The sequence below is a fragment of the Colias philodice genome, chromosome 1 (assembly GCF_061535455.1).
Source record: "Colias philodice isolate Cphi_HAF_F1 chromosome 1, ilColPhil1 Martin Lab GWU primary, whole genome shotgun sequence".
In the NCBI taxonomy this organism is placed as follows: domain Eukaryota; kingdom Metazoa; phylum Arthropoda; class Insecta; order Lepidoptera; family Pieridae; genus Colias; species Colias philodice.
Window position 1 is genome coordinate 7,188,049 of NC_143086.1, and position 15,685 is coordinate 7,203,733.

The following is a 15,685-nucleotide window of genomic DNA, read 5'->3' on the forward strand; positions in this document are numbered from 1 at the left end:
GAAACTTAATAATTATGTCGCAAAAAATGCAACTTTAACATCTAAATGACCGACAAACAAACAATGAGTGCGAAGTCCATTGCTACTGTGGATGCATTGTTCTGTTTACGCAAACCTAATGCTCAATAACTTATAATCATTATTTGAATTTTCTCCGAATTCTTACTGATCTTTTGGTTACGTGTATAAGTATTGTACCATTTCATATATAATCATTCTTAAGTTTTATAATTATAAAAGTTAGAAACTGTTAACGTAATCTTATATTTTATATCTCACGATAATAATATGGTTTATACTATGGAGCAGTCCTTTTAATATTAGAGCAAATTTTAAGTCCTACAGTTTTAAATATAAAGATTTTTACAAATACTCAATTGTGAAATTGGCGCTTTAAATAGCAACGTGTTTGTCGAAGAGCACTCGACGTAAAAGCCGTTTAGTTTAACAAGTATTGTCGAACAATAAGAATAATTAATAAAAAATAAGTAGTGCTTCGCTTTATGCCAAAAAAGATGTTAGGTGAAATAAACAATAGTGCTTTATTTCTTACATTTGTTGCAATTATTTGCGATTCTTTACTTTTTCTTTTACTTCGTGAATGAATTTGAAGGGCCCTTGTAAAACCACAAGTGACTATCCGGCACTTGAGGGTTAAATTCGCACGTAGAGCAGTGTGAGAAAATTGGTTTACATTAATTTAGTAACAAATGAAGATGGCGAACTATTTTAATTCCATAAAATTATAAATAAATTAAATACAAAATATGCATTCCTGATAAATGTAGAGCTATGTGTATATATGTATTTTAAAGTATGAGTGAAACTATGAAATTGTTATTATTGACTCATATAAAAAATCATTATATTAACCGTTTATAGATATACATTAATTCATTATGCTATTTTGAAACTAAAATTTTATATTGGTGGCTATATATTACGTAATATGTATGGGATGATAGTTATTCTACGAATGTTTCGCCCTTTGTGTTAACAATAATGAACCCATCTATGCAGAATGCACGGGTAATTACATGAGAACAAAAAGACAAACATGATGTTACGTAACGTAAAATATTAATTGTATAATAAGCATAAATATTTCAAAACAACAATTTATATTGTAATCTTGTTTTAAATAAAAGTTAAAACCTGTATGATGACCGGCAAGATATTTTTTTATTTCCTATTTTATTGTACTTATTATATTAATATATATTTAATAATTAATTATGTTAAAGATTTAATATTATAGTATGTACCTAATTATATTATGAATTTATGTGACACTAAATATTTCTTTTTTTTCAGGCCTGCTCTGACGAGTGACGCAAAATGCACTCGGTTCCAAGCACGTCCAGTAAGTATAGATGTTCTATTTATTTATTTATATTTAGATATATACAATTTAATATATGTATTACGTCTTATGTTAATAATAAAAAAATAATACATACTTTATTTATTTATTTTACTACCTATTTATTGTACCACACCATTTAATATTACAGTAGGTACATATATTATAATATTGTCGTATCTAGATACTTTAATATTTCGTATTTAAAATTAAAAAAAAGTATTACCTTGTTGACTAATGACCAATGATAAATTGGTTAGATAAATAGTGGGAATGGAGCAGTGTTGAGATGACGTGTTACAGCTAATTTGGGCTTCAAAACAAAATGCTATTCCCACGCGTGCATATACACGCATCTGCCTCCGTTCACACCACACCATCCCGGCGAATTACCATGATACCGATAGTCAATTACAACATTATTAGTTCAACGAATGCTTATTAATAATACGTATCAATGTAATATCATTTGTTTTATTTAATAGTTAATTTAGCGATAAAAAATTTAGCTTAAAAAGTAGATTCTGCAAACCTGTAATATAAGAATTAATTATGTATATATTAATTATATTTAGATGGATCATAATTATGTTTGTTCTGTTACTTTTTGGCATTCAAGTGTAATTTTTCGGAACATTTAAGATTAATAACTAATTAACTAGTTTTCTATACTTCTGCTTGCAATCGGTAGTGAAATATACAAATGTAACTACATACCTATAATATGTATGTCTTATGTTGTTTTGTGTTTAAGATTCGATGGTTTTAATAAATAAATCAATCGATGAACAGAAATTAACTATGTACAAGAAGAATAAAGATTCAATATTGAGAAAATTATTGATGTTGCATAAAAGTGCGCTCAAAATAATTTTTAGGAGAGCTTTAATGAAAAGCTTGATTCAATTTCACGAAAACGTATCACTGCAAATTACATTTTCTGAAACAAATTGGAAATGTTATTCTCGTTAATTATGCAGATATTTCTCATTTATAACAGAATATTAACATGTAGGTATGAATTTGTACTGGAATAATTACGATGTTTTCAAACATCGTTCTTATAAAGGGCGGAGGTTCTCATTTCGTAGCGTTATTCTACTCTACTTCTCTAGCAGGATATTTATGTTATTCAATCTCAAGTGTATGTAAGTATATTATTCATATTATTATTATGTGTGTAATGTGTATAATTTATTATTATATTTTTAAGGTGTTCCAATTTGGTGATTATAAAAATATACCTAATTACCTAGTTATTTTTATCTATCCGTGTTGGTTTATATTGGTCAATTTTAAAACAATAAAAAACGATTCATAATTAAAAACCGACCGATGTCGTTATCAGTCGATTAATAGTCTCTCGTTAAGAGTTTTAACCCTGCGTACGAGTCACGCAATACTGGTCACAGGTGACAGGTCGCACGTTAGGGTTGATATTTATCGTTAAAAGGGATGAATGTTCCATACCCATCCGCTTCTGTAGACTAATAATAAAACAATAGATTTTCTATTTCCAATCTCTTTTACAACGCAAGAAGCTTTTAAAAATAAACTAGGTACTTTGTCAACTCAATAACAATGGCCGGTTCTATTTATAAATTTAGAGTACCTACAACACGAAATACTGGATATGGCAAAAAGAAAAAAAATAAAAGTCGGTATTGGTTTAATTGGAAATATTTCAACTATTATTAATAAAGTAGGTAAATACCTACATAAGTAAATACGCATCAAAAGGTACAGATGATTTCAGCTGTCCTACATGAGTGAAACTACGATTATACGTGGGTAGAATTGTAATTATATTGTAAAAGCGTGTCTTTTTGTTCCCATGCTAGGTATCTGTTCGAAATGTATGTAAATAAATCCTCTAATTTACCCTATTCAGTAACTTCAAACCTATACAATTTCAATGTACATGTTGCATGATCATAAATCAATATTTTCATCGACGTTTACTAGGAATTGCATTGATTTGATACACATTGTAGGATACTCGAACATTGATAACATTGAAACGTTACACCGCATCTCGTAAAGTTCTTTATTGAGAACGCATCTACATGTAAAATGTTATAAGTATAGTAATATACAATATGTAGATAATAAATCCAATGTTTTCACATAACTGCCCAATGTTGGAACCTGTCATTACCTTCAGTTGTATTGAGACGTCAATGTTCCCAAACCCCACTTCTTGGCTTTTATCCTATTGTCTATACTTACTCAGAAGTTTCGTGATTTTTTTATCATCATCATACATTCGACACCGCGTTTCCTGCTCCGCAAGTGTAGGCATTCATGTGCACCGTTTTATTCGGTATGTCTTATTGAATGGAAGTGCCTTTGTGCCTTTTCGACTGGGGTTACGTTTGGAGGTGTATTAATAAAAACGTTATTATCTCCTGATCTCTTTCTGCTAAACGGTTTGTTTTGTGCCGTGGGATAGTAGGTACTTTGGCAATTACAATTCAAATAAAAAGGGATGTTCTATGTACTTAGTGGTACTTACGTTAAAAATCTTGTCGTTAATACCGGCAATCTTACTTTCAATAATTGTTAGCCAATTAGGTAGGTAGGTACTGTAAAAGATATTCTATACGGTGTTCGTTACTAATGCCTGCATAATGGCGCAGAATAGTTGCCGTTAATTTACTCGTGTCCTAGTATTCATGTAAGTAGATACCTACATGTGAAACGCCGCGGAGAAAATCTTTGTTTCGCTATATTTTTTATTTCCTACAACGTTTACTGAGTAAAGGATAGAACTTTATTGTTTATCGCGTTCCTATTTAATATTCTATGACCAAGTAAACTTTTAAAGATTATAATATCTTGACAGAAAGGCCAATAAAGTAAAGGCGTGAATGCGGTTGTTAAATGTCGGGTGGAGTCACCCTTGCAAAGGGCGGAGTTTCCCGCAGCGGGTCCAATACAATTACTTTTCGCCTCCAACTTGACTTCAAAAGTTGGAATCGTCACGCTCTTGTAGGTCTTTGATTTATGACTAGTACCTACTACATTTAAGTAAATACCAATATTTTATATTTGCATCGCGCGCAATTATAGCATGTACCTTTCTTACAGTATTTTACCTAAAAATTGCAATCAAAGTAATTTTCTTGAAAATGTCAACTGTTGTTGTTTAGATAAATAGGTTAGTTTAGGCAGCTATTAAATGTAAACATACATAGGTAGGTATTAGCCGTGCGGTTTTCGAAATGCAGCTGCGGTTAGTTGAATTTCACCGAGGGCGGTAAAGCAATTTTTGCCGTGCACGTGAACAAATCGGAAGGTCGTCAATGGGACTCTGGGCAAAGAATTTTTAATCTGTACTCATTGAGCTTTCACCAATAGTTTACTCTTGGAAATTAAATTATATCGTATATTGGGAATGATGATTAGGTTTATATTTTCGACGTTTTCGAGCATCAAAGCGTGTGTAACCACAAATATTGGATATGTTATATTCAATATTGAAATTAAATTATCTGCTAGTAGATAATGGGAAATTATTAATTCAGATTTATAACAATTATGAAAAAAGTCTCGATGCATGACTTCGCAACAAGTGGTTATAGCTACTAAATGTAGCCTGACCTGCCTGACAAAAGCTTTTGTATCATGATACGGTGTTGTCAGAATAATTAATTCATTTAAGTAGGTCTATTTATTTATGTAGAAACGGGATTCGAATTTAATTTAAACTGCAAAGGATTTGTTCTGCATGTAAAAGCTTACGTCGTATAACGCTTAAACATAAATTTCCCCTGTTTTGTTGCAGACCGCATATTATTCGACGTGCCTTGCGTTGTTTGCAAGGATCACTCCTCCGGTAAACATTATGGAGTGTTTGCTTGCGATGGTTGCGCTGGATTCTTCAAAAGATCAGTGAGAAGAGACCGCCAATACGCTTGTAAAGCTCGGACCCCAGGCATTTGCCTCGTCGATAAAGCTCATAGAAATCAATGTCGGGCTTGTCGTCTGTCAAAATGTCTCAACGCCGGCATGAATAAAGATGGTGCTTACAGATCTTAATAATTACTTAATTACTAACAACAAGAGGGCCATTTGATTGAAACACTTCGGTGTTTATTAATGTATTTTTTTTGTTACAGCTGTGCAACACGAACGTGGGCCCAGAAATTCAACTCTACGAAGACAAATGGCGTACTACTATGTAGACCCAGCGCTCCCTCCCACAGATGTGGGCATGCCTCCACCCCCGCCGTTGGATTTGGTAGTGAACACACCACCGACTCCCGCTACTTCACATCCGGCTAATATGTTGCCTCCGCCACCGCCGCAACCTGTGCCTATACCAGCTGCTCCTATGGTCCCAATATATAATCCTTATGGACCTCTCTACAATGGTATCAGTCCGTGGCCTGCACCACCTCCTGTCGTATTGAGGGCGCCAACTCCACCTCCCATCTCGCTGCCCTCGATGTCGCCGGAAGCCTTAAGAGAAGCTGGTGCAAAAATAGTTTTCTTGAACGTCAACTGGGCTAGATATGTACTTGGCTTTGAGGGTCTGTCACTTTCCGACAGAACAATTCTTTTGGAAGAATCTTGGAAAGATCTTTTCATATTGGGTTTAACCCAATTTATAGAACCCATAAGCTTAAGAGCTCTTATAGGCCCGAACCATAGTATGTTTAATATGGTTGCGGTTGATGAATTTCAGTTAATCCTTAACGATCTGTATACCATTCGTCCAGATGGTAATGAATATTCTTGCTTTCGAGCAATAACTCTATTTAATTACAATTATCTGATCACTCAAAGGACAAGGCAGTTCGAAGATTTAACTGCCATATCTGCAATTTCAAGCTTTTACCAGCTCTCCTTGCATCAGGTAATTTTTTAATAAGCTATTTTTAACTTTTAAGTAATAAATTAAAAAAAAAAAATTATAAATTTATTATTTTCTGAACCTGCCTAGTATAGTGATAATTAAAAAATTTAATTTGTTACAGTATGAACTGAGCGTTCACCCATACGACGTGAGCCGGCTCAGTAACTTTATGCATATATTAGTTAAAATGAAAAGAGTAGAGTCCATCATCATCGAAGACTTGTTCCTGCGTGCCACAATTGGGCATACTTCAGTTGAAAAACTAATCATTGAGATGTATACTACGAAAAGGGAACTACAGATTTTCTAGAACTGTGGACCATTTTGGTACTTGGATGAAGAAGGGCGGTATTAGAGCAGAATCCCCTTCAAGTGCCAAAATAGTTACATGGTGGCATGTAACAAGATTTTCAAATGACGTCATGTCAAGTCAAGTCACTACGACTTCTGTGTAATCTGCTAATATTATGACGTCGTTGGCTAATATAGACAGATCACTGTAGTGCAAAATTATTAAAGCTGACATTTTTTTTCGGTTTTATTAGATGAAGAATATCAACTGATTTACCGTGCAAATATTATGTTAAAATAAGTACACTTAATTTATATTGCATGCATTTCTTGTTGGTATGCTTGTTATATTATTGCTTATAGGAGCTAAGTAATGTTCTAAATATAAGTGTTATCAGATGTTTTAACCGGCTGTCCTAAAAACGACAGGGGTTCCCATTTTTTGTGTAATTTGATGTACTCACTTATTTTCTTGAACTCGAACATTATCTTAGTACATATATAAATTAAATGTATTGTGTCAATTTAATCATGATAAAAAATATGAGTATTCATTAAAATAAACTAAAAGTATTGTTATCTAGTCAATTTATTATATATCTAAAGTTATATGGATGATTATATGTTAAGTATCGACGCATTTTATCAAAATTTCATCGTCTCACTTCTTAACTAATTATAAATTATTTATTAACGGTGAAATATCAGTCACTTGATATTGTAAACCTATTGTTATTGTTATTTTTCGTAAGACATAATTTAAATAGATATGTAGATGGTTGAGTATATACTTCATAAATAAACGTCTTCTAAGTTCTAGTGAATTATAACTTAACCATACCTAATAATTAATAATCATTAAATAGGATAACTAGTGAATAATATGCTATTTGTATGCTATTATAAAGCTCATCTATTACCTACATTCATCATTTTGAAATGCACTTTATGCAGAAGAATGTATTCTGTCAATTAGCTATTAGTAATGTTATCATTATAATAGTATACAATATTTTGGTGCAAATTATTTCTGTTGAAACTTAGAAATTCTTCAGTGTGACTTTTAAATTATATTTTAGAATACATATTTTTTGATCAAACAATCAATATTCAACTTAATTCAATTAGTTATGTTCCTCCTTTTCTTTATATCCTGATGAATATAATTTATGAATGGTAGGTACCTACTTATTATAATAAATATTAAATTACAAATTTGTTCTTTTCAATGGAGATAATTATTATGTATAACTACCTAGTGAATATATTCCAGAAATTCGATGTTATTGATGTTCCAATTACATTCCAATAAATGTTATGTAGTGAATATTTGTTTTATTTGTGAACATACCTAAGTTACTAACATTGAGTTTTTTTCCTCAAAAAGCATAATTAATGCAGGCAATGTCTCTAGTTTTCCACATTCACTTGTGTGGCGGCCAAATTAATTGAACGATAATAATTATTCATGGTCAAGACGCTTACCTTTACACAACAACGAAGAATTTTTTTTATTAATACATTGAACTTATATGATTATTATCTTAATATATATATATATATATAAATCTCGTGTTACAATGTTTGTCCTCAATGGACTCCTAAACCACTTAACCGATTATAATAAAATTCGCACACCATGTGCAGTTCGATACAACTTGAGAGATAGGATAGTTTAAACATGTAGGTACCACGGGCGAAGCCGGGGCGGACCGCTAGTTTTATTATAAAAGTATAAAGCACGCTTATGATTACAAGTTATTACAATTACCTAGTTACCGATCAAAGTGTAATTTCAAATCTATTTTTATGATGGATTTTATAGCAAGTATGTTAAAACTAAAAAGCCTTTATTTGAATCTCTCTATATCTACCGACCTTGTAAGTTGTAACGTACTAGTTTATTTAGTAAAAGCGAATAGTTTAATATTACAAATAGACAGTCCAATTTTATTATGATGATGACCATTTCCTTAACCCGCTTTGTGCCATAACATTTTCTAAATTAATTATCTGTGCATAGTCTGAAAGCTCACGTAAGTTTATGGTTTACATCGTGCGCCGATCACGCGTAACAATTTGCGTAGGTTCACCGAATTGCGACTATAGGATTTTCGTAGTGGATCAACACAAAGACAGTGTCCGTCGGCCGTCCGTAGTCCTGCAGGTGAATACGATCACACGCGCACGTAACATTAATGAAAACCTTTGTATAGAGTTCAAGTTTATACAAAGGTTTATAATAGAAGAAAATATGACATTGTAATTGAAAACCGGAAACCAAATATTATGTATTAATTAATAAACGCAAAAAAGTCCCTGAGTAGTAAATAATTACTTTGCGTTACTATCACTCCTCATTCCGTTGACAACGATAAATAAAGCTATAGGATCATCAGATCTTCTGCCCTGACATGTGTGCATCGTCCATATTGTGTGTAAATCCCCGATTAATCTACAACTTTTATAAGCTTTTGTTCACTCCCTTTCAACATTTTTTTATATCACCCCGATTTTGTAACAATGATATCACTGCGATCATTCTATTTGTCACTTTATGTAGTCCATTTAGAAGCGATTTTAAAATATGTGCATGTATTTGTAAAGTCGCGGGACTTTTTCCCTTAATGACGACTCAATAGGATTGACTTCGCAATAAACTCCAAGTGGTGGAGCCCGCATTAACTTCTAGAGTTTAGTCTTTCGGTCACGTCAGTCAATTTTTGTATTGTCATTTTGACATAATAGCAATGCCATCCCCGCGGATTTATTGGTTGGCATTTGACGAAACTTACCTCAGCTTTAGGGGCAAATAGTTTGGCTCTCGTTTTTACAAGTAGGGTTGTTCGCACGGGTGTACGGGATGGGAGACATAATATGAATTTGAAAAGCCTACTTAACTAAATATGGCCCGATTATTGAGTGAATTTAATAAAGGATAATAGAGCGACAGTCCTTTATGTCACATCATAGGGTTTGACTACGTGATGATATTTCTCAATGAAGTCACGATGTCTATTGTTGCAAATATAAGAATTTACTTATTCGTATTTTTAATACTTAACATTTTATAAACGTAATTATTTCAAATGGCTTAGATTACAAAATAAAAGGCAGATGGAGCATGTCAATCGTCCATCGCCTTTGTCAAAGAAAATACGAAATCAAAAACGAATACGAACCTCCGCCAGTGCTATAGCGATTCTAGTGTCATGCAATACGTCAAAAGGAGTTTGATATTTTAGTAAAAAAATGCTGTCTTGTGATATTAAAACGCTGTAAAATTTGTTCCCGAAAACAAACAAAAAGATAGAACATCGTTTTACAGGTTTTCTGTAGATTATTTGGCTTATTTAATTTTGTATACAAATTAATAATCCATACTAATATTACCTAGGAAATAATGGTAATACTGTGCTAATATTATAAATGCGAAAGTAACTCTGTCTGTCTGTCTGTTACTCAATCACGACTAAACTACTGAACCAATTTGCATGAAATTTGGTATGGAGATATTTTGATACCCGAGAAAGGACATTATAGGCTACTTTTTTATTGCGAAATATGTACCACGGGCGAAGCCGGGGCGGACCGCTAGTTTTACATAAACGAAGGAATTCAAAACTTCAACGTATGCTGCCAGTATTTTGAAAATGAATTTGCCATTTTTAGGGGTAAAACGGTAAAACGGTTAAAAGATCTTCGGGGTAGTGCTGTTGGATTTTTCGATCGTGAATATGATTATTTGTATAGTGCAATAAAGGTTCATGATCATTATTAGATTATTTTAATAAGCATTATACATTTTTTTGTTACCTACTTTTATAAAAAGCGTCAGTCGTTTTCGCTCGCGATTTAATTCATGTGAACTCCATGATGGATATGATGAAAATAAAATGTCCCGCATTCTCATACTAAAAACTGCCGCTATTCGCATTCATATGTTTTGAAAAATAAAAACTTTTTTTTAATGTAATTTATTTAATTAAAAATTGAATAAAATTATTTTGTCCATATATAACTTTAGTAGATAGGTGCTTTATGTAACAAAATATTTTTTACAATATCTATACTAATATTATAAAGAGGAAAAGTTTGTAAGTATGTATGTAAGTATGTATGTATGTATGGTTTTCACGCAAAAACTACTGGACCGATTTCAAAAATTCTTTCACCATTAGAAAGCTGCATTTTTACTGAGCAACATAGGCTATATTGCATTTTCAAAAAAATTAGAGATCCTTACCAAAAATGCAATAATGTAACCCAAGGTGTAAAAAAATCCTCAATAAAACTTCTGTCATCGCGTGCGCTGCGGAATCTATTGAAGATAGAACAAAAAAATGTTCTACAGTATTATAGAATGGATCAATATCTACAAGAAAGTCCGCGATACCATATGTCCATCTTCAGTAGTTATGTTACTACAACAACTTTTTTACGTTTTCAAAGTAAATAGAAGTGCCGACAGTAATCAAACCATGTTATCCATACACATATATTAATCCTTATCCCATTAAATGATGTTTTATTACAGACTGTTTCAATACCAGCAAAATACTTTTTAAATGAAAAGAATTGGATATTCCATTCAAAAGATATAACGAATTTGAAAGTGTCAATCTACAGAAAATAGTACGTATACTGTTCGAGCAGGCCGTAGTGCGGGGGTCACGGAGGAATTCTACCAATATGCGTCTTGACGGAACACAGTGGGGTTTTGGTCGGTAGGAATCTGACATAACCCACGGCCCCTCCCCCGGAGGCTGTGGGTATCTATGAAAGATTTCCCCACTAAAACAAAAAAAAAAAGAAAAAGGCCGTAGTGCGGGACGGGGTAAAGGTGATTTTCATGTGATTAAAAATTAAACCTATAGTCCGACCTATAGTAGACTTTTCACTGTAACGATATCGCTATCTATGCGGGTGAAACCGCAGGGCATTGCTAGTTATAAAATAATATCATAAACCCGAATTTATATTAAAATTAAAATTAAAACATGACTGCTAATTTATGTAGCCTACGTCACTACCACCACTACCTTCATAATTCAGATGATTGCAATGACACCTCACAACTCAAAATCGATCTAACAGTTTATACTGCAGGGCGTGTCAAAGAAATATTATACATACATACATACACTCGAAAAACATAACCCTCTTTCTTCTGTAGTCGGGCAAAAATTTGGGAAATTTTTCAATATCTGGTAACATAACACGCACACAGAAGCACCGTGTTCGTACAGTGCAGCGGCGAAATGACAGCACACATAGCTTTATGGAAATGACTTGGAAATGACGATATATCATTCGGTTTAGTTCGGCAACGCTCCATCTGTCTTTTATTTTGTAATCTAAAATGGTTACATAAATAGTAAGTACCTATAAGTAGCTATTAACAATCCCTGTAGGCTGTAACCACTACATACATATTTAAATAAACCTATTTTTTAACCGACTTCAAAAAAGGAGGAGGTTCTCAATTCGACAGTATTTTTTTTTTTTTTTTGTATATTTGTTACGCGATTACTCCGGCAATTATAAACAGATTTGAATAATTCTTTTTTTATTTGGTAGATCATACGTCAGAGGTGGTCCCATTGGCACCAGGTCAGGATCTGATGATGGGATCCCGGGAAAATCGAGGGAAACCCTCAAATTTTGTAGGCATATACAATATACACTGTTTATCAGAAATTATTTAAATTTGTACAATGTACATATAGGTATAGTCTTGAAGTCGGTTTTTGTTTTCTAAGCTAATATCGAATTAAAAAAATGTTATTATTGAATCTTTATTAATAGGAATTAAAAAATCTGAGTTTTATTAGGTATACCTATAGTCGTGAAAAAAAATATTTTGGAGAGATCTATATCACAGTTGACAGATATATACGTACATACTACATACAGTTAGGAAACTAAGCCCCTGCGATGAAATTATGCCGTTAACACTGTTATAGCTATAGGGCTGTTACCTTTTTGATATTTAACCGACTTCAAAAATAAAGGAGGAGGTTATCAATTCGGCCTGTATATTTCTGTTTGCTTTTTTTCACAGTCGATTTTGTGGTAATTTTGAGATTAAATTAGGTGTGCCAAGTTAGGTGTGAAAGGGACAAAAAACAAATAGGCGTCATTCAAACCTTCCCGTGACAAGTAAACGTTCATAGTGCAATCTCCAGTGTATTAGATATAAGCTTCTTGCTAGGTACCTATCTTTGTCATTCAAAATCTGTGGATGTGTCACCCGCTACTATCGATCCCCCTGAATACCCTTAGGCGCGGGACATATACAAGCGGCGCGGCGCGCCGCGGGCGCGCTGCCGGCGTGCATCGGGTGCGCTATTGGCATTTTGTATGAAAGGCGCAACCTTGGCGCAACCTTGGCACAACCGTGGCGTGCCGTCTCGACGCCTGTCCAAAATTCTTTCATACAAAATGTATAAGAAGGACGTGGTGCAAAACAGATTCAAGAGGTGCGCTTATGGCACGCCCGCGCCCGCGCCACTTGTGTTTGACCCGCGCCTTATGATTCTCGTAAACACGCTTGCTTGTGTGCGTGTGCCATTTCGAACGTTTTGTATGAAGTTTCCTTACTGTTGTGTCTATTTCAACTTGTCCCCTACATGATTCCAGAAGCTAATTTAGTACAATATTTTGCGCTGAAATAGGTACAACATAGCCGTGAATTTACTTTCATTGGAATTTGATTAGTTACCTTTGTCTGTTTACCAACCCAATATTTTAGTGTCCGATTGTTGTGAGCAATTTTCCAATAATTCGATGCTGAATTTATCGAAAACTCGCTTTTCATACCGGCTCCATTCTGCTTGTTATTTTTTATTTGTTTTTAAAATTTTATCAGTTCTATATCCTATAATCCCAGCGAAGATGAAGCTACTGAATCATCATGATGATGATATTTTATATATTTTAGCCCATATACGTTCGCACTGCTGGGACACGGGTCTTCTATGAGGGCACAGGCCATAATCCACCATGCTGGCCATGTGTGGTTTGGCAGATGCCACAATCACCTCGTCGAAGTTTTTGAAGGCTGATTTACGCTACACCGTGTCTCGACCGGGCCGTGCCACGTTTGTACCCCGGGGCTTGATCAAACATTATTGCAACTATACTTTTGTATGAAGTGATTCATGCCTGAACGTGGCGTTGAAATGTGTACATCCATATACATAGTCCATCTAAGTATATGGATGTTGTTTCGTGTTTAAAAGTCGTATAGCAGTTCTTGTTTTAATAAATAACTGTTATAGAAAATTAATAGGATGGTAGGTTTCACTGATTACTACCTATTATATGTGAGCCTTTGGCAAACTTGACTTTGGGCATTTTTTACAAATATAAAATCGAAGCGAACTGCGATATACGCTTTAATTACTTTAGTGAATTATTTTACAGCTATTACAGGCGATGTGCTTCCGACGAAATGTGGAATATCGATTTCTGGTGAGAGTGATACCTTACATTTTTACTTTTTTCACTAGATTTCAGCTGACGCCATTGTTTCTCTCACATCAAATTTTGTTTTCCCCACAAATGTGTACTAAGTTTATTCCCAAGTCTACCTCTATGCCAAATTTCATCGAAATTGTTTACCTAATGTAACTTACCTTCTACGCATTTATAATATTAACAGCCGCGAGAAAAAAAACAAACATTCAAAATATAATATAGGTATTCAATAGGTAAGCCGGCAATGATATTTTGTATATATAATACCATTGTAAGCCGGATTGAAACTTGAAAGATGACACAAGAAAATATTCACTTATAATACCACAAGAGCTTCAAAATTATCGGGTATTTTCCGATAGGTTCGTTGCAAACAAATGAAGGAGTCAAGTTTTTAGTCAAGGTTAAAAAATCACAAGCGCGAAGCGCGAGTGATTTTTCCTGAAAAACTTGACGACTTTATTTGTTTGCAGGGAACCTTGAGGGAAATGCCAGATAATTTTGAAGCTCGTTTGGTATTCGGGAGATTATTTTTCCGTCCCAAATGTCGGCCAATAATTTCACAATTGAATTGAACCTGTCAGTTTGACGTCAACGACCAGAGAAAATTTTCAAAAAATTATCAGTATAACCATGTATCAGTATTTTCCGATAGGTTCGTTGCAAACAAATGAAGGAGTCAAGTTTTTAGTCAAGGTTAAAAAATCACAAGCGCGAAGCGCGAGTGATTTTTCCTTGAAACTTGAAAGATGACACAAGAAAATATTCATCGTAATAACCAAGAAGCTTATATTATATCTGTGTTTAGATATAAGCTTCTTGGTAATAACGTAAATAAGTATAGATAGAAGAAGAGATAAATTTCTAACATAATATCAAGGTTTTAAGTTTTAACTTTACTTTGATAGGTATATATATAGGATATATTCTTATTATAATATGTATGTGTAGGTGATGTTTATGTCGCAAGGAAATTAGGTTACCAGCGATTTTACGATATCCCTTTATACTACGGATGTTGTCGATACTCTTGCTTATTACCTACGTCCTTTTACTATAAAGTTTAGTAACGTAATTGTAGTGAAATTACGAAGGAAATTCTAAAAAAATCTAATCGCTTTTCAGCAGTATCTTTAGTTAGTTAAGCGTAATACGAATAAACAAAATATCAAATACGAATAAACAAAATATCAAATATTTTCTCTTTTTAATATTAGTTTAGTTAAGTACCTACAATATTAGGTAAGGTATTTGAATTATATTAAGTACTATCTAATATAATAATATTTTTTCAGCTCATTGTATAAAGAGGTAGGTATAACCGTATAAATTATTTGAAAAAGCGTCTGAATCGCGCAAGCGAAATGTTTTCGCTACAGAGCTATATATACAACTTTCCGACATCATCAACAGGGGCCTTCTCGGCCGGCCAGTCGAGTAGATTGGTCGAGGATCCTCCCTTATTCGACGGAGGAATTCCACCTTCCTTCCTCCATATTAGTGACCCCGACGTGATCAACTCCTTCTGTCCATCTATGATGTCCATGCTCACCCATCCCTACGATCGCCGCCCGCCAGCCAGCGCACTCGGCTTCAAATGGAGTCCTGTCCACTAGCATGTACGATCGCGCATGCCTGGTCAGCTCCACAGCCATCCTCACTGCACACTCCGACTCACTGGAGCATTA

At 33.8% G+C, this 15,685-nt stretch overlaps 1 protein-coding gene across 1 annotated transcript; it reads left to right on the top strand.

Moving 5' to 3' along the window:
- Nucleotides 1-1,338: 1,338 nt before the first annotated feature.
- Nucleotides 1,339-6,534, top strand: tll (nuclear receptor subfamily 2 group E member tailless). The gene is made up of 4 exons (XM_089700180.1): nt 1,339-1,363; nt 5,151-5,387; nt 5,485-6,224; nt 6,346-6,534. The coding sequence occupies exons 1-4, from the start codon at nt 1,339-1,341 to the stop codon at nt 6,532-6,534; spliced, it is 1,191 nt and encodes a 396-aa protein (XP_089556306.1).
- Nucleotides 6,535-15,685: the final 9,151 nt, after the last annotated feature.

Excerpts from the sequence above, each read along its gene's own strand:
- tll (XM_089700180.1), top strand. The coding sequence starts at position 1,339 with ATGCACTCGGTTCCAAGCACGTCCA. Across the intron at positions 1,364-5,150 it reads CTCGGTTCCAAGCACGTCCA|ACCGCATATTATTCGACGTG; the intron begins GTAAGTATAGAT and ends GTTTTGTTGCAG. Across the intron at positions 5,388-5,484 it reads CGCCGGCATGAATAAAGATG|CTGTGCAACACGAACGTGGG; the intron begins GTGCTTACAGAT and ends TTTTTGTTACAG.